General features: G+C 36.6%; 2 protein-coding genes across 3 annotated transcripts in view; one reads left to right on the top strand and one right to left on the bottom strand.

The window, feature by feature from the left end:
• The window catches only part of MINDY3 (MINDY lysine 48 deubiquitinase 3), an 85,596-nt gene that overhangs the window by 55,539 nt on the left and 11,983 nt on the right, over window positions 1-18,074 (top strand). For both annotated transcript variants that reach the window (XM_074358491.1, XM_045524860.2), the window contains one exon: window positions 8,982-9,054. In XM_074358491.1, the coding sequence (XP_074214592.1) occupies window positions 8,982-9,054 (73 nt within the window). The remainder of the gene's footprint in view (window positions 1-8,981; window positions 9,055-18,074) is intronic.
• LOC105077603 (ribonuclease P protein subunit p20-like) lies at window positions 481-8,408 on the bottom strand. The gene is made up of 3 exons (XM_074357984.1): window positions 8,389-8,408; window positions 3,690-4,271; window positions 481-1,381 (listed from the first exon to the last, which is right to left on the bottom strand). The coding sequence occupies exons 1-3, from the start codon at window positions 8,406-8,408 to the stop codon at window positions 1,363-1,365; spliced, it is 621 nt and encodes a 206-aa protein (XP_074214085.1). The 3' UTR covers window positions 481-1,362.

The following is an 18,074-nucleotide window of genomic DNA, read 5'->3' as shown; positions in this document are numbered from 1 at the left end:
GAGTGTTTCCTGTGAGTCAGGCACTGTGCTAATTTTCGTCTACATTTTATAGAGTGGGGCCAGTGAAAAACAACATCTCCTGGCTAAAACAAGGATTCAGATTCAAATCTGACTCCGGAGCTGTTAACTATTTCTTATCCCTTAGGAAAACAAACAACAGAAAAACCAAATTATTATACTAGGACAAAATAGAGACTAAAAGAGGGGAGAGGTGGGTGCAGAGAAAATGATACGTGAATTAAAGGTCATGATAAATATGTTTTAGACTTGTATGAAATGAAGGCTGCATTCTAAGGGTGGGAAAAGATTAAGCAAAAAGACAAGATGTGGGATGTGAAACTTCATGCTATATTTGGAGAATAATAATTGGTTCAGTAGGGCTGAACCATATTCATACTAGGAGATTAAGATGGAAGCAGAAGTTGGGATCAGAGGCAATACACCTGGCATAATCGTTTCTTCTCATACTATCTTCACTATACACTGTTTGCATGCTTATCTCAATATAAAACACTAAACGTGAATACCCAAGGCGTGACCGTAAAGGTATTTGTGGAAATAGAACAGTCTCCTTAAAGAGCAGTAAGAACTTCTCTTAAAGCTGTAGTAAAACTTTAAAGTATTAGAAACTGAGCGCTGTAACTGTTTTTCATAAACCGTGCTTAAAGTAGCAGAAAGGGAGGCAGGATTGCGGTGGGTGGGGGGGTGTCAGGTCAGGGATGTCCTCACTTTGCATTTATACTAATCCAAGCCTACCAAAAGCTTCATGACTAGTATTGTGCGGACAAATACCAGTCATCTTTCCAGGCATTCATTTTCATCTGAAAAACATGAAGTCTGTGTATATGGAGGTTCCCGCCAGTGCAGCTCATAGTGTTAAAATCAGCGGCAGTGGGTAGCATGAAGGAAGAGCAGAGCAGGAAAAGTCGGTCAGGGGTGAAGAGGAAGAGCAAATATCCCTGTGACACAGCAAAATAAAACCCCAGCCAGAAAGATTAGGTTTTAATTCCTTTTGCTAGCTTCCTGACGTCACAACCCTAAAATTTGAGCGATCTGTACAGTCATATTAAAGAAGAGGGCAATGGGAGCAGTCCACCTAGGCAGGAGGGATGTTTGACCCCTGAAATTGCTTAGAACTACCCACATATGATGATGATGATAAAGTAGAACTAGACCAAGTCAGTTTTATTGTCCTTAAACGCTGCAAACACCCTCTTTTTGCCTTTGCTGGGGCATGCAGTTCCCACTATACCCCTTCTCGAAACACACACCCCGAAGCTTCTTTCTCTTAATTTACATGTTGGCTGCACGTGTCCTTTATGTGCCTTCCTCATTCTGTGATGACTTGAGGAGCAACCTCCATCAGGAATGGGCAGTTCTCCTGGTGGAAAAAAAAGAGGAAGATAATTGGCAAAACCACAGATGACATGTAAAGCTTCTTTTAGGAGCTAGCAGACTGTCACTTCTGCTTCTATTTCTCTGGCCAAAACAGTGACCTGGCCAAACCTGATGTCAGTGAGGCTAAGAGGCAGACTCCTCCCACAGAGAGATCCTGCAGGTCCTGTAGCAACAAACAGTGATTATACTCTTAAAGGGAAACACAAGGAATTGAGAACAGTAATACCATCTGCTGCCATAGGTTACTGTATGTCCGGGGGATTTAAGAGTTTAAATTAATGGAAAGGATATAGAGTTTTACCTAGAAATAAGGAATTTTTTGACTATCAGACTGATATTTGCCCAGGTGCTGATATAATAACTTTTACCATTTAAAAATGTCAGATAGTCATTTTTTTCTTGAATTTTGTAAGTGTTCATGTGCGTGCAGAGCAGTGGCTTATTGTTAGCTGTGTTCTTAATAAAATACAGTAGTTAGATGGCAAAGAGCCTTTCTTGGCCCAGTTTTTCATAATAAACAAGAGAACCCAGAAAGTGATTGTAGATGTATAGGAGAGTTAGTACACAGAGCAGATGCCTGGGGAATGAATTCTCTGGCCGAAATCAGTGGAGAAAGGCTGGGAGGATCGTGGAAGTGAATTGTGCAGTTATGGCAATAGGAAGAGAAAAGAAGTCCAGGAGTTAATACTAATCATTGTAGTGATTACAGCAAATTGTACCCTTCAGAGACTTTTCCTCCTACTGCCTTACTTCACTTACTCATTTAGAGTGCTGTTTCTATGCATAAAAAACCTCAGTGGACTTCGCTTTATGTTTCCTACCCTGACTTCTCTGCTGACACAGCACAAATCAGCACACAGCAGTGGGTTCTTGTGGAGGTAGCTAGGACTTCCTGCACATAGTTTGGGAAATCATGGAAGAGTAAGAAAAAATGACCAGTGACCTACCTACTTTCAATTGATGGCATTAACTGAATTCTGTTTCTAACATTGGCAATGAAGAACATCAGATGCTCAAGAGCATTTGATAATTGATTTAAAATCTGTTTCATAGTGGTTCCCACATTATTTTCATACGTATAGTTAGTGAATGAAGAGGCAATATAAAACATAGAACAAAGTGACTTTAAAGGGAAATTCTACTTAAAGCTTACAGAGAAATTATATCCTAGTTTTTTGTTTTGTTTTGGAAGGACTCTTAATAGCACTTTAAAATGTTATCTGCAAGCTAAAATGTAATTTAGATATGCATGATTATTCTTGAAGCTCAAAGGTTCTTTGATTACTTGTGACAGCAGATTGTTCTTGATAATAATGAAGGGTATAATAAGCTTTAAAGACCTTTTCAGTAATGAACTGCATACTTATACCTAGTTAAGGAACTGAGCACAGGCCTTCCTTGTATTTCAGTAGGTGTTTAGAAGCATAGCTAATGTTAACAACATTTTAAAAGGTTATGGTGAGCAGACAGCTAGGTGAGAAAGAGGTCCTTGTTTCGTGACTACTGGATATTAGATAGTCCCATTGCAGCAGTTGTTTTGTTTTGTTTTCCTTCTCTTCTGTAGCACTTTGCCAGTTAAAGCTAGGTGAGGCTAGATAATTTTGAAAGCTATATTGTTCAGCAATCCCTGTTCACCAGTAAGTTGGCTGAGAAAGGGGTTGTTTGCTCTAACGTTCCTCTGATAAAAAGCATCTGATTATATATGACTAATGTAGAGAACTACTTTTAGAGTAAATGTAATTTTGATGATCAATCTGAGTTTTTAAACATAGCTAATTAAAATAATATTTAAATATTTGACTTAATGTTTAGAATCTCTTCCTAGTGGGGGTACCTAAAAATGTTTCTGGTATAATACACATTGAACTTTTCTCCTAAGTGCTATTTACTAGGGATGAAGAAAAGAAAATGCTTACAAGTATCCTAGAATTACATCATTAGAATCTCTTTATTTCTATCTCAATAGTTTTTTGAGGGTAGGGGATTACTGTATGTTTAAATTTTACTTTAGAAGGTGTTTTTTGTTGTTTGTTTTTTTACAACTGGATGCTTTTTATTGCATAGGACAATGGTTGCAGGCCACAAAGATTCCGGAAGACCCACTGCTTGGGCCCAACAAAAGGCAGTATTCACCCTCTCAGTTAGGAGTCCTCTGGGGTTGGCGGGGATAGGCTTTTTCCCGCATGGCTCTGGTGGGAAGTCCACGACAGTACTCAGTTCAAGAAGAGGCGCATTTGAGCCTAGCTGTAGAGGGGTGAGTGGGTAAGGTGGGCCAGGCTCATTTCAGTTACCTGGGTGTGACCCTGAAGACGCGGGTGTGGATGGCCGAGTTGCTGCGGATGCGAGTCAGCGGCTCCCGCGTATCCGTCTCTGGTTCCAGCTCATCAGCAAGCTCCACGGTAGAAGTACTGGTGGCCACCTTCAAGGGCCCGAAGCTGCCAGCGTGCAGCTGGAGGGCAATGCTGATGGCGCGGTTGATGGCCAGGCCCAGGCCGTGAATGTAGATCTCAGTGCGTGCGTTCTGACCCCGCGCCCCTCCGTCCAGCAGCAGCTGGCAGCGGGCCAGCTGGGCCTTAAAGTCAGTCTTCGTGTTGACATAAATGTCATCGGGCCTCCGGGGCCGACGGTGGGGAAGCCGCGTCCGCAGGGTGTTCTCCACCGGGTCCAGCTCAGTCTCCACGGCCCCGCGGAGCTCTCGGTTTTCGGCCGAGTTCTGTGCTTCTCTCCGGCCCGCAGTTTCCGCCCCGCCCCCGCGCCCCCGCGCCCCCGCGCCCCCGCGCCCCCGCGCCCCCGCGCCCCCGCGCCCCCGCGCCCCCGCGCCCCCGCGCCCCCGCGCCCCCGCGCCCCCGCGCCCCCGCGCCCCCGCCCAGCCGCTTCAGCGTAGCGCCGACCGGCCTGCCAAGAGGCTGCTGCCCGCGGGCCCCAAGGAGGCAAGAGAAGAAAAGGCGCTCGCCGCAGCCCTAGCGGCACCTGGCTCCTGAAAGGGTTGCCGAGTGCCTAGAAGGTGTTTTTTTTTTTTTTTTTTAAAGATAATTTTAATGATATTCTTGGAAATAAGCATAAAGGGACATATTTCTCTCTCTCATTAGATTGTGACCTTAAATGTATAGCCTAAGTTCTTATCTGATAGGCTTGATAGTATTCAAAACATTATGAGTGGTGGATAGTTATATAGGAAAAATAAATGTGTAATCTAAAAGCTATTGCCGTATTAAGTGTTGGAAATGGAAAATCAGTGTAGAATCCTCTTCATGTTATTCTTCACACTTACACAGTTTTTACATAAGAGTTCTAATTTGCTCTTTCCTTTCTAATTAAATCATTTCCTTTATGTGCAATGGCAAAAAATTGGCAGTTACATCTCACTAAAGTATGTTGTCTTGAGATTGTAATTACAGGACTCTTTGTCAATTAATGGAATTCTCTACTGACTGTTCAAACTTGCTATGCAAATATGAAATCTGTTTAATATTAACATATTGCCAGACTGGATACCTAGATCATTCTGCTCCAGATCTTTAAACTGGGAACCTTGTTCAGAAGTGTTTAAGTTAAACTAATTGGTAAAAATGAGTGTTGGAATTTGTAATTTTAAATAAAATTAGAAAGTTAAATGGAATTCAGCATGAAACTGTATAATGGTAATAATAGAAGGTGGTTTTGTAACTTTTCCTCATTTTATCTATAAACATTTAAACATTATATAAATTTAAACAAACTTTACACGATCTTTTTCAGTAATAATCTAAAAAGCATTGTAAACACTCAAAATAAGCCAAGCCGATAATCAGTCTAGAAGACTGTACTGGTTTTGATTTGTAGATGAAAACTTTTGGATGTTTTCATTGGAACTCACTGTAGTTTTTTTTTTTTTTTTTAAACCTTCTTTTCTTTTTTTCCCCTCTAGTATAAACACATCTTAAAATGAGTGATATGAGTAAGAACAGTTAATTTCTAAGGAGTTTAACAAATTAGCTATTAAGTATATCACTGAGAGCCAAGGAGCAAAACAAGATTGTTTTCCTAATCACCCAAGACCCAACTGGCTTCATTAGTAATGACCGTTACAGTTGATGGCTTTATTATGTGGAACCTGAGCACTACCACTGGGTTGTATTTTGGGAGGAAAAAAGAAATTACTGGTTAGGTAGTTTACATCTGGGGTTTGTTGTTGTTTCCTCACATACAGGGTTTTGACATACTTGTTTCACACTTTTAAACTTCAAGCTATAAATTCTCTAAATTCCTTTTTGGAACTACTCTGTTTTGATGTCTTTGAAGTTACCTGCTTTCACCTGTTTCCATATCTTAGCTTGCGGTTTCTCCAGCCCTGATCTCCTTTCTCTTGGCCTGTGAGAAGCCTACGATCGGCAAACACTGGGTGTCAACAGTGTACCAAGTATTAAGATAACCATGTGCTCTACATGGGTGTTTAACCATCACCTTCAAACTGAATGTTGAAAATCATTCTTCCAACAGAGCTGATTTCCCTGCCTAATTACTCCTTTTCTTTCACAGTTCTCAGTCCAGTTCAACTCTTTCGGTTCCCCCTTGTCCTCTGCTAATTCACATCTTTCTACCTTTCATGATTCTGTTCCTCCTAGCTAGAATTTCCTACCTTCTTTTCTCTTTCAGATGAGAGCCAACATATCTTCTTTGTAAAACCTATTCAGGTGATTAAGACATCACTATGTCCCCAGATATGTCAAAAGAAAGCATGTTTGCTAACAAATGAGCACTTGGGTTAAAAATACAATGTATCCTTTGAATCATGGATCGGCAAACTATGACCCATAGGCCAAATCAACCCTGCCACCTATGTTGTAAAATATTTATTGGAACACAGCCATGTGCATTTGTTTATGTATTGTATTATCTTGCTACTTTATGATCAGCAAAGCCTAAGAGATTTACTTTCTGGCCCATTACAGGAAAAAAAATTTGCCACCCTTTGCTTTAAATTAACACCTGTTAAACCAGAGTACACCAAGATTTTTGCCCAAGCTTCACTTGATCTTTCTATATCAGGCCAGGCCAATTCAAACAAGAATTAACTACACATTTTCTAGAGCCTAAATTTTTTATATGTTTATAACCAGAGGCGTAATAACAGATAAGCAATGAACATTTCATTAAGTCTACTTTAATTTCTTTCAGCATAAGCACAGTATATTTTTTGTTTGTAGTACTTGGAACTTAGAGATGAGGCATCAAGTAGTTCATGTTAAAATTCTTTCTGTGCTCCTGTGTTTTCTGAAATCTTTAATGCCAGAGAATTTGATGCAAACATTTTTCTATAACTGAAACTGGAATCTTCCTTGTTCCCTCCACTTTATAAACAATGGTAATTTCCCGAAACTTCATTTTGTAGAAAATTAAAGTAATGCTTCAGTTTTATTCTCTTCCACCTCTTCCTCCAAGAGTCTGGTTTTTGTTTTGTTTTGTTGTTTTGTTTTTTGACTAAGAAAATGATATTCCCTTTCCATCTATTTAGATCATAGTTTTAATTAGTATTTAGAAAATTTGAAGTCATGTTTTAAAACTCATTTCAAACTTCATCACTTACTAGTAACAAAGATTGAAATGCAACAGATAGTGAATGGAAAGAATGTATCTTCATCTTGGGCCCTCATATGTTCCCCGTGCATAAATCTCATCTGCAGCTGTACGCTGTCTCCTCAGCCAGAATTTCAGTGACGGTGCTCATTCACAAATACCAGTAGCCATTCTAAGGGGAAGAATTGAAGGAAAAAAGAAAAAGTAGGGTTAGAAATAGTTAAGGGGGCTAAAGCTTATTCTGGAATACATGTAGAAATGTTTCCAGTTAAGGTTTGGGAGTGGTAAAAGAAGGTAAGGAACAATAATGAAGATAGCCCCAATGTTAATAATTGCTCCCTAAATCTGAGCGCCTACACTGCAATCCCAGCTTTGATACAAAGTTAATTACAGAGCAAAGGCTTTACTGGTGATACATTAGAGAAAGGAAAGCATTAAGAAATCTCATTCAAAATAAGTTAAATGAACAAATTAAACCCAAGAATCTGGCAGTAGCTTCCAAAATCACAAATGCTTTCTTCCTTTGTCCCAGCGATCCTACTCTGGAACTCTGTCCTACAGATACAACTGTTCATGTATGAAATTACATGTTCAAGTTTATTTGGTGCAACATTGTTTATAATAGCAAAAGATTAGACACAATCCAAGTATTCAGCATTAAAGGACTAGATCATAAACTCAGAAAGGCATTGAGAAAGTTCAGCCAGATGAAAACATGCCCCTTGACATGTGTATAATAATCTACAAAATAATATGAAAAAGCAGGAAATACAGCCCCGGAAAGTTGCTACCAGGGGATGGTAAATGGGAAATAGTTGTGCTTTACTAATTTTTACTGTTACAAAATACCAGATTTTTGAAATTATTTTAATACTTAGTTTAATACATTAAAAACATTTAGAGGCTTGTATATATTGCCTTGTTTTGATTCCCATTCCCATTTGATTTTTACTCCCATGTAAACTGAACATACTATTATGGTGTTCAGGTACCTACTCTCATGGTTGAGTAAGAATTACACTGACTCCTAGAGTTCATTCCTTCACCTTTGAGCTAAGGATGGGATGATTAGGACAAAAGTTAATTAGTACATTTCTTTTTTTTTTTTTTAAAAACAGTGTTTCCACAGAGAAATAGCAATTTAAATTGTATTTAACATTTATACTCTACAACTTCTTAAAAAGGATTCAAGATGATAAAAAGGGATGCTTGGAAATTTGTTCTGTGATGAAGTTTGTCTCAGTGAACACCATTACAGGCAGATGCTTGGACCAGATTTATGAAAAGGAAAACAATTACAGTGTAGATTCTAGATTCATGTCAGTCAAGTAATAGAATTTCATAATAGGTAAAATGTGTGGGATATAGGTTTGTGAAGGATCCAGATAACACTGAATTTTGTGTTTATTTTTGATTAATTGTAATACTGCTTACCTTTTAAAGAAATTAGTCATGATAGAGAATTAGTTTTATGGGAAAAAGAAATCTGCCTTTTGGATATTTCTTTTAAGGAAAGTTAAAATTCTGAACATGCAAGAGCTGGATTGTTGATCTGTGCATAAGTATTGATATAAAATGCTTCCTAAAGTAATAACTTTCAAATGCATTCCTATGTAATTATTTGCTGTCATATCTCTTGATTTGAATTTTCAATATTTGAAAATGAGTATATTTTCAGTTATATTTCTTTTTACTTGGACAATAATATAAAGCAAAACTATCAGTCATTAATTTTTGTAGATTCCACCTAATAGTATTACCGATATAATGTTAGACTTTTCAAGCTTTATATAAACCTTAATGTCATTCTTACAATTCTCTGTGGTTGTAGTATTCCCATTTTTCAGATGTGAAATGAAGGCCCAGAGAGTTTGACTTATCTAGCTATACACTTATGATACAAATAGAACTCATAGTCTTCTGACTCCAAATGTCATCATTTCTTCACCCTAGCCTAATTTGTTTTGTTTATTTTTGGTGTCATGTGTATTATAGCTCATTGATAGCACGCTTTTTTATCTTTTCAGGATATGGCTTTAGTTGCCCCTGAGGCTCCTTCAGAACAAGCCAGAAGAGTTTTTCAAACTTATGATCCAGAAGGTAAAAGATTTTATTATTTTATTAATTCTGTGTTTTATATCTTTATGTATTCGAAATATATTGATACTTTCCTGAGTTTTATTTTAAAGAGTTATTGGATTAGTGAATGAACGGTAGCTCACATTTCTTGAAAACTTTAAATGGGAAAGGGTGAAAATGGGAACAAAAATAACAGAGTACTTCAGTGATCATCAGAGTCTCACGTGGTATAAGGTTTTCGTGTTTCTTAGGGTACGAATGTTATGGTTACTTGAATCTTGACCTCTGATGATGTTAAACAAGGAAAAAATCTACCTCTGAATAAGCTCTTTGAAAGTTAAGTCATTTATGTATTCAAATGAATAAATGTTCCAGAATATTTTTTAATTGAGATATAATTTATATATAACATTATTTTTGTAAGGTTAAGGGATACAACGTGTTGCTTTGATATATTTATATATTACAAAATGATTACTACATTAGCATTAGGTAACACCTCTATCGCGTCACATAATTATTTCTTTTTTGTGGAGAAAATGGTTAAGATCTAGTCTCTTTAACAATTTCGAAGTTTATAATACAGTATTGTTGACTGTAATCACCATGTTGTGCATTAGTTCTCCAGAACTTAACTACTGTTTGCAAGTCTATACCCTTAAACATCTCCCCAATTAACGTACCTCAAGCCCCTGATAACCACCACTGTTACTCTCTTTTTACAAATTCATCTTTTCTAGATTTCACATGTGCTGTTGTGCAATGTTTGTCCTTCTGTGTCTGCCTTATTTCACTTAGCATAATGCCCTCAACGTTTATCCATGTCGTCATAAACGGTAGGATTTCCTTCATTCTCATGGCTAAATGATACCCCATTGTAGGTGTGTACACAAACACACACACACACACACACACCTCATCACCTTTATTTATCCAGTGATGAGCACTTAAGTTGTTTCCATATCTTGGCTGTTGTGAACAATATTGTAGTGATTGTAGTTGTGCCAATACCTCTTTGCTACTGATTTCAGTACCTCCAGATACATACTCAGGAATGGAATTGCTGGATCATATGGTAGTTCTGTTTTTGTTTGAGGAATCTCTATACTGTTTAATAGGTGTATCATTTATATTTTCACCAACAGTGAATAAGGGTTCCCCTTTTTTTCCATAGACTCAACCAACATTTAATCTCTTGTCTTTTTGATAAAAGTCATCCTAACAGATAGGAGGTAATATCTCACTGCGGTTTTGATTTGCATTTTCCTGATGATTAGTGATATTGAACATCTTTTCATATACCTGTTGGCTATTTGTATGTCTTCTTTAGAAAAATGTCTATTCAGGTCCATTGCTAACTTTTTAATTGGATTATTTGTGGTTTTGCTATTGAGGCCTATGGGTTCTTTATGTATTTTGTATATTAACCCCTTATCAGATAAATAGGTCGCAAACATTTTCTCCCTCTGTGTAGGTTGCCTTTTCAGTTTATTGATTGTTTCCTTTGCTGTGCAGAAGCTCTTCAGTTTAATGTAGTCCTGCTTGTTTATTTTAGTTTTTGTTGCCTGTGCTTTTGCTGTCTTATCCAAGAAATCATTGCCAAGACCAATGGCAAGGATCTTCTCCCCTACAGTTTCTTATAGGAGTTTTATAGTTTCAGGTCTTACATTTAATTCTTTGATCCATTTCGGGGTTTGTTTTTTTTTTTTTGTGAGTACTGTAAGGTAGGGGTCGTTTCATTCTTCTGCATGTGGATATCCATTTTCTCCAGTACCATTTAATGAAGAGACTATCCTTTCCCTATTGTGTATTCATGGCATTCTTACAAAAAAAATAGTTGACCATGGGTTTATGTCTGGGCTCAATATTTTGTTACACTGGTCTGTGTGCCTATTTTTATGCCAGTACCATATTCTTCTAATTATTGTAACTGTACAGTGTAGCTTGAAATCAGGTAATGTCATACCTCTGGCTTCGTTCTTCCTTCTCAAAATTGCTTTGGCTGTGCGTTATCTTTCTTGGTTTCAAACAAATTTTAGAATAGTTTTTTCTATTTCTGTGAAAAATGTCATTGGAATATTGATAGAGATTGCATTGACTGTGTAGATCGCTTTGGGTAGTATGGACATTTTAACACTATTAATTCTTACAATCCCTGAGAACAGAATATCTTTCTATTTATTTATATTTTTTCAGTCTCTTTCATCAGTGTCTTATTGTTTTCAGTTTCTTATATTCCCTTGGTTAAACATACTCCTAAGTATTTCATTGTTTTCAGTGCTATTGTAAATGAGGTTGCTTTTTAAATTTTTCTTTCAAATAATTCTTATTGGTGTAGAGAAATGGAACTGATAACAGTATATTGACTGTGTATCCTTCAAAATTACTGAAATCATTTATTCTGGCAGTTTTTTAGTGGTATCTTAAAGGTTTATATGTAAGATCAAGTTATCTTTATAATTCTTGGTGTATTATTGTTCATAGCAGTTTCTTCTGACTGTGTTTCTCTGGTATCAGTTGTAATACATCCTTTTTAATCTCTAATTTTATTTGTCTAATTTGTTTATCTTGTCAGAAAGCCACTCTTGATTTTATTGTCCTTTTCTATATTCCTATTCTCTGTTTCATTTCTTTGTTCTGATCTTTGTTATTTCCTTCCTTTGTAAACTTTGAGCTTATTAGTTTGTCTTCTTTTTTCAGTTCCATGAGGTTGTTTACTTGAGCTCTTTCCTGTTTCTTAATGTAGGCACTTACCACTATAACCTTCCCTCTAAAAACTGCTTTTGCAGCATCCCTTAAGTTTTAATACATTGTGCTTTCATTTTTATTTGTTTCAAGATATTTCTTGATTCTCCTTTTGATTTCTTTGACCCACTGATTATTCAGGAGCTTGTTGTTTAAACCCAATATATTTGTGTGTTTTCCAGGTTTCTTCCTATTATTAATTTCTAGTTTCCGATCTTTGTGGTAGGGAAAAATAGTTGGTATGATTGTAGTTCTTTTAAATTTACTAATGTTCATGTATAACTGGAATATTGTGCTCTACACTGGAATTTGACACAACATTATAAAATGACTATAACTCAATAAAAAAGTTTATATATAAAAAAAATTAAATAAATAAATTTCCTAAGACATATTTTCTGTCCTATCATGTGATCTGTCTTGGAGAGTGTTTCATGTGCACTTGAGAAGAAATGTGTATCCTGCTGCTGTTACACAGAGTGTTCTGTGTATGTCTATTTGGTACATGTGTTCTAAAGTGTAATTCACACTTGCTATTCCTTCTTGATTTTCTGTCTGTGTAATATCTTACTGTTTTTGAAAGTGGGGTATTGAAATCCCCTACTTTATTCACTCCTGTCTGTTCTCCTTTTAGATCTGTTATTAATAATCATTTAGGGGCTGCAATATATGGTATGTGTATACTTACAGTCATTAAATCCTCCTGATATCTTGATCCCTTGATCATTGTATAGTGACCTTGTTTGTCTCCTGTTATTTTTTATTAGAAAATGCTTTGTGTGACATAAGGATGGCTACCCCAGTTCTTTTGTTCTCTGTTGGTGTGAAATACTTTTTTCAATCCCATCACTTTCAGCCTGTCAGTATCCTTTAAGTATGAGCCTTTAGGCAACATATAGTTGGGTTTTGTTTTATTCATTCAGCCACTTTATGTCTTTTGATTGAAGGAATGAAACTATTTACATTTAGAGTAAACGTTGGTAAGTAAGGACTTACTATTGCCATTTTGTTGATTACTTTCTGATTGTTTATAGTTCTGTAGTTTTTTCTTCCTCTGTTGCTTTCTTTGTGACCTTAATTTTTATAATACTAGGCTTTGATTCTTTTCTCTTTATTGTGTATCTATTATAGGTTTTTGCTCTTTGGATACTGTGAAGCTTTCATAATACATCTTAGTCTTATAACCATCTATTTTAAGATAACAACAACTTAACTTCAGTTACATAAAAAAGTTCTATGCATTTACCTGCCTTATAGTTTTGATATCCCAATATACATCTCCCTATATTGTGTATCTTAACATATTATTGTAGATATAGTTATTTTTAACCCTTTGTCTTTTGCTAGAGTTCAAAGTGATTTACACACCACCACTACAGGATTGTTTTTGTTTTTTTAAGGTATAACTGATGTTTAACATTATATTAGTTTCATGTGCACAACATAATGATATTTGTATGTATGGCAAAATGATCACCACAGTAAGCCTAGTTGGCATTAACCACCATACATAGTTACACATTCTTTGAGTGTGATGAGAATTTTTAAGATTTATTCTGTTAATGACTTTTAAATAAGCAATACAGTATTATTAACTATAATCAACATGCTGTACATTCCATCCCCATGACTTATTTTACAACTGAAAGTTTGTACCTCTGACACCTTTTACCCATTTCACCTACCTCCCCACCCCTTGCCTCTAGCAACCACCAGTCTGTTCTCTATCTATGAGCTCAGTTTTGTTTTGATTCCACGTATAAGTGAGATCAGGCGGCATTTGTCTTCCTCTGTCTGATTTACTTCACTTAGGATAATACCGTCAAGTTCCATCCATGTTGAGGCAAAGAGCAAGATTTCCTTCCCTTTTAATGGCTGAATAATACTCCATTTAGTATATATACCAAATTTTCTTTATCCATTCATCCATTGATGGGCATTTAGGTTGTTTCCATATCTTGGCTATTGTAAACAGGGTTGCAGTGAACATGGAGGTGCATATTCCTTTCCAGGTGTGTGTTCTTGTTTTTTGTTTGTTTGTTTTTTCCCTTCAGATAAATACCCAAAAAGTGAAATTGCTGGATGATATGGTAGTTCTGTTTCTGATTTTCTGAGGTACCTTCATACTGTTCTCCACAGTGGCTGTACCAATTTACATTCCCACCAGCAGTTCACAAGGGTTTCCTTTTCTCCCCGTCCTCGCCAGTACTTGCTGTTTCTTATCTTTCTAATAATAGCCACTGTAGTAAGTGTGAGGTGATGCCTTGTGGTTTTGATTTGCATTTCCATTTAGCAGAGGCTGGTGTGGGGACGGGTGCCCTTTGTCACCCTCTTCAGAATATTTGTAGAAAAACTGACCTACAAGGAAGCTAAAGAAAAGAGAATTAAAATTCTGGTATCCCTGAGTATTTGTGTATCTGTCTCACTCTCCCCACCTCACCCTTGCTCCTGCTCCTGGGTTCTACCCATGTGTCTGACAGTTGGGTAGACCTGTACCTAAACCTGTTGCCTAGACCCATACATTGTTAGCACCATGCTTTAGGCATATTATGAATTGAAAGTATTTGCAGACTAATCACCATTTATTGCATTGCTTCTGTGAGACTGCCTTTTCAGTGTTGTAAATAGTTGATATGTTAATGGTCTTTTGGAACATAAAGCTGATTTATTACTTGAGACCTGTCTAAAAAAAAATAATGATATTGTCTGGCCTTTGCATGAAACATTATAATTTATAAATCAGTTTACCTCCATGGTCTCATTAAAACCTTACCATAAACCTAGGAGATGGGCAAGGAACTACCATCATGATTTTATTCCTAAGAAAACCAGTCCTATGACAGTTTAAGTCACTTCTTCAGAGCTACATACCTAGTTGTAAGAACTGAGACCACATTCTAGCTGTTCTTCCAGGAAATCAAGCAATCTTTCCCTTTCTCTCTACTACAAATGTCTGTTTAGAAGGCTGAAGTGATAAAGATGTATTTTTTAACCTCTTTGTCTTTGAATTATTTTTAATTTATTAGAATAAGGATATGATATTGACTATCATTCTCATTGAGCAGTTGGAGTAATCTCCATTTTAGAGTCTTTAGGATCTTGGGAGCTCAATAATTATTTTGATGCCAAGTACACATATAAAACAAGTTCAAAATACATTTTTAGCTGTTAGTTTCTTTTGTAATACTTCTAAAATTTTGATTTCAGCAGGACCTGGACATATCACCTCTAATTACTAGGTTCACTTTAATAAGTAATTCCAAATTCAGAAATGAAAATAAACCCTAGTATGTGTGCTTATATCCTAAAGAGAATCAGATGCTGGAGCCATGTAAAGTGTGTTAGATATGGTCTTTAGAAAGTCCATGTTTTGTTTCCTGGGGACTTGGTGTGGGGGCTGGGAGCTGTTTCTGTGTGTGTGTGTTTTGTTTCATTTTGTCTTTTACATTTTTGGGGGGAGTGGGGATTGTTTGGGTCTTTGGTTTGTATTCAGTTACATGTTGTACAGGAATTTAAAAAAATAACCATAAAAGAGTAGGGATGGAGATCAACTGATCAATGTGATCAAAGATACTGGACAAGAGAGGAGTTTTGGAGTACCTCCAGGTGTCAGCATCCCAGTGGATATCAGAGAACCCGGATTTAAATCCCACCTCTGTTACTCATTAGCTTTTTGATGTTGGGCAAGTTCCTAATCTCAGTTTTCTCAGCTGTAAAATGGACTTTATATCTACTTTACATCATTATTCACGTACTCAATAAATTGACTATATTGTTTTGTTTTAAAAAGAAGAAAGATCCAAAACTGTGGGGCATAGAGCTTATTCAGGAATCTCCAAAGAACTGAATTCTATATAGATGGTAATTGAATTTTTTTGCATTACACATAATGGGGTTTGTTTTGTTTTCTTCCTTCTTATTCTCTCTCTTTCTTCACCCCACCCTGTGTAGAATTCATCAACCATTTGGGCAAGGGATATATATTCTTTGATTTAAAAAGAGCCCTTGTTTTTTTTGTTTGTTTTTTTGTCTTGTTTTGTTTTGTTTTTAGGTTCCTAAAATATATTGACAGCATATTTTGTCTGAATGATTTCAGTGTGGTACTTTTTTTTAATCTTTAAGAATAATTTTACTTGTAGATTAGTATACACCGATCCTTAGACATGATCTAGAAATTGCCTTTTGTTTAATTGTCATTTAAAATGACATTTTCTTCTCTCTACCCTTGCTTCCTCCCTTCTGTCACTGCCATCCACCTTGCTCTACCATTGTTAACATTGTCTTTCATGCTGCCCCAGCCATTGTTTTTCAACATCCTGCACTGTGTTTTGTTTGTTTTGCAACTTTTCCATCACACAACTAAAGTGGTTCTGTAGGACAGGCCATATATTAACTGCTCATTTCTCTCTGAACTTCCTATGTACAGTTCACAAAGCTGGTTTTGGTTGAACCGTGGGGCCTGAATGAGCAGTTTGTGTGCCTTGAAATTAGCATTCGCTTGTATCATTAAATGTAGCAAATGTTACTGAGTGGCTACTTGTGTGAAGCATTGTGCTGGGCCCCAGGGTTATGGAATCTCTGCCATCCAGGAGCCCCCATCTGCAGGGAGCCAGATGGCAAACTGGCAGAGAGACCGAGGACAGTGCAACTACAAAAATGCCTTAACTGCCAATGAGCAGAAGTCACACATTTTTCACTAAGAGTTACATTAAATTGTATGTATATGTTATTAAAGCACTAATAATAATTAGTTAGGTACAGCATGATACAGCATTTAGTAAAAATAATTTAACTCTTACTTGACTAAAACCAACAGCATTAAATTCTCCTTAACTAGATGTCATTTTTCTCTTCTATTCCTAAGAAACATGACTCCTCACCTACAGGGGTTTGTAAACGTTATGGTCCCAAATATTCAGCCCCCATCTCCTCACAAACTTTAAAAAATAATAATAATTAAACAAAACAACCAACCAAAAACCTCCTTTTAAATTTTTAAATGAACAGCTTCTTTCCTCCTTTTCAAATGTCTTAAAACATAGTTTAACTGAATTTGAACATGTACACAGTAGGTGCTTACACCATCATAACTGCCTCTTTTCCTCCCCACTTCATTTTCCCTGTTCTTCTGAGTTTAAGCTTGTAGAAGGCCATTTTATATCCATGTGGTTAAATTACCAGTGCATCCTAGTGCTGCTTTTTCTTTTAGTGCTTCTCAGGTCTGCTTGAGTAGTGAACAAACTGTAAGCTCAGATTTCTTCTGCTGTTGGTATTGAGGCCCCCTTATCATTGTGTCTCTGTTTCCATTTTCTCTAAGGAACCAATTGAATTTCATCTGCTTAGACTTAAGATTTCTGTTCTTTTTCTAAAGAATTTATCTTGATAGGTATGATTATTGAAGAATAAAGTAACTTCAAAATAAATATTTTAAAAAGATAAGCGATTCCAAATCTCCTCTTCTAATCTTGGGTGTATTAAAAAGTCTTTGAGGTATTGAAAAAAATTTTTATGCTGCAATCTCCAGTTATAAAATACTGTCTACAAAAAGCAGAGTCATTGGCTTGGTGTCATCATTGTTGTACTCCAGAATGTCTCTGTTTACAAGTTGTAAGTCTCATCGGTCCCTTAAAAATGTGTTGGAATGTTTAAGCTGGAGGCTAATCACGTTTAAGGAGGTCATTTTGTTGTCTTCCTAGTTGTTTGTGTCTTTGTACAGCCAGTTAGCTCTTTCTGAGGATGGGAGCTGGGTCTTGGGTTACAGTAAGAAGAGACAGGGCTGCCTGCCATTCAGTGCTCCTGAAGAATATTGTACTACACACTGCTTCTGTCAAGTGGACACACATGATAGCCCGTAAATACAGAAACTATCCAGATAACTGTTCCCATCTGCTAGTGACAGATAAAGCCTGTTTTACATTTGAAGATGCTACGCTTTTAGCTGTGACCTGACTCTAGGCAAAATGAGTAATTTTTTCCTACCTTTCAAAGTCATTAGAGTTAGGCTTACAAAGGTTGAATATTTTCACAGGTACCTTCAAACAAGTTCTTCATTCTCTGTATCTTAAGTATTGGTAAATTGACAATTTATTCTAAACCTTCACTTTATAAAATTGTATTTAGGCTAATTTTTAGTTAGCCTTTTAGTCAAAGCTAGTCTGTCTTCACATGGTAAGCAAGTGCTTGTGAGGTTTAAGAAAAGACTTTTTAAAAATCATTATCTTCTTTATTTCCTCTCTGGTAGAGACAGAGTATACACTGTGTGTGAAAAGAGCAACTACACTTTTCACTGTAGCCTG

This window comes from Camelus bactrianus, chromosome 35 (assembly GCF_048773025.1).
Source record: "Camelus bactrianus isolate YW-2024 breed Bactrian camel chromosome 35, ASM4877302v1, whole genome shotgun sequence".
Lineage (NCBI taxonomy): Eukaryota > Metazoa > Chordata > Mammalia > Artiodactyla > Camelidae > Camelus > Camelus bactrianus.
This window is presented reverse-complemented; position numbering and strand designations above follow the sequence as displayed.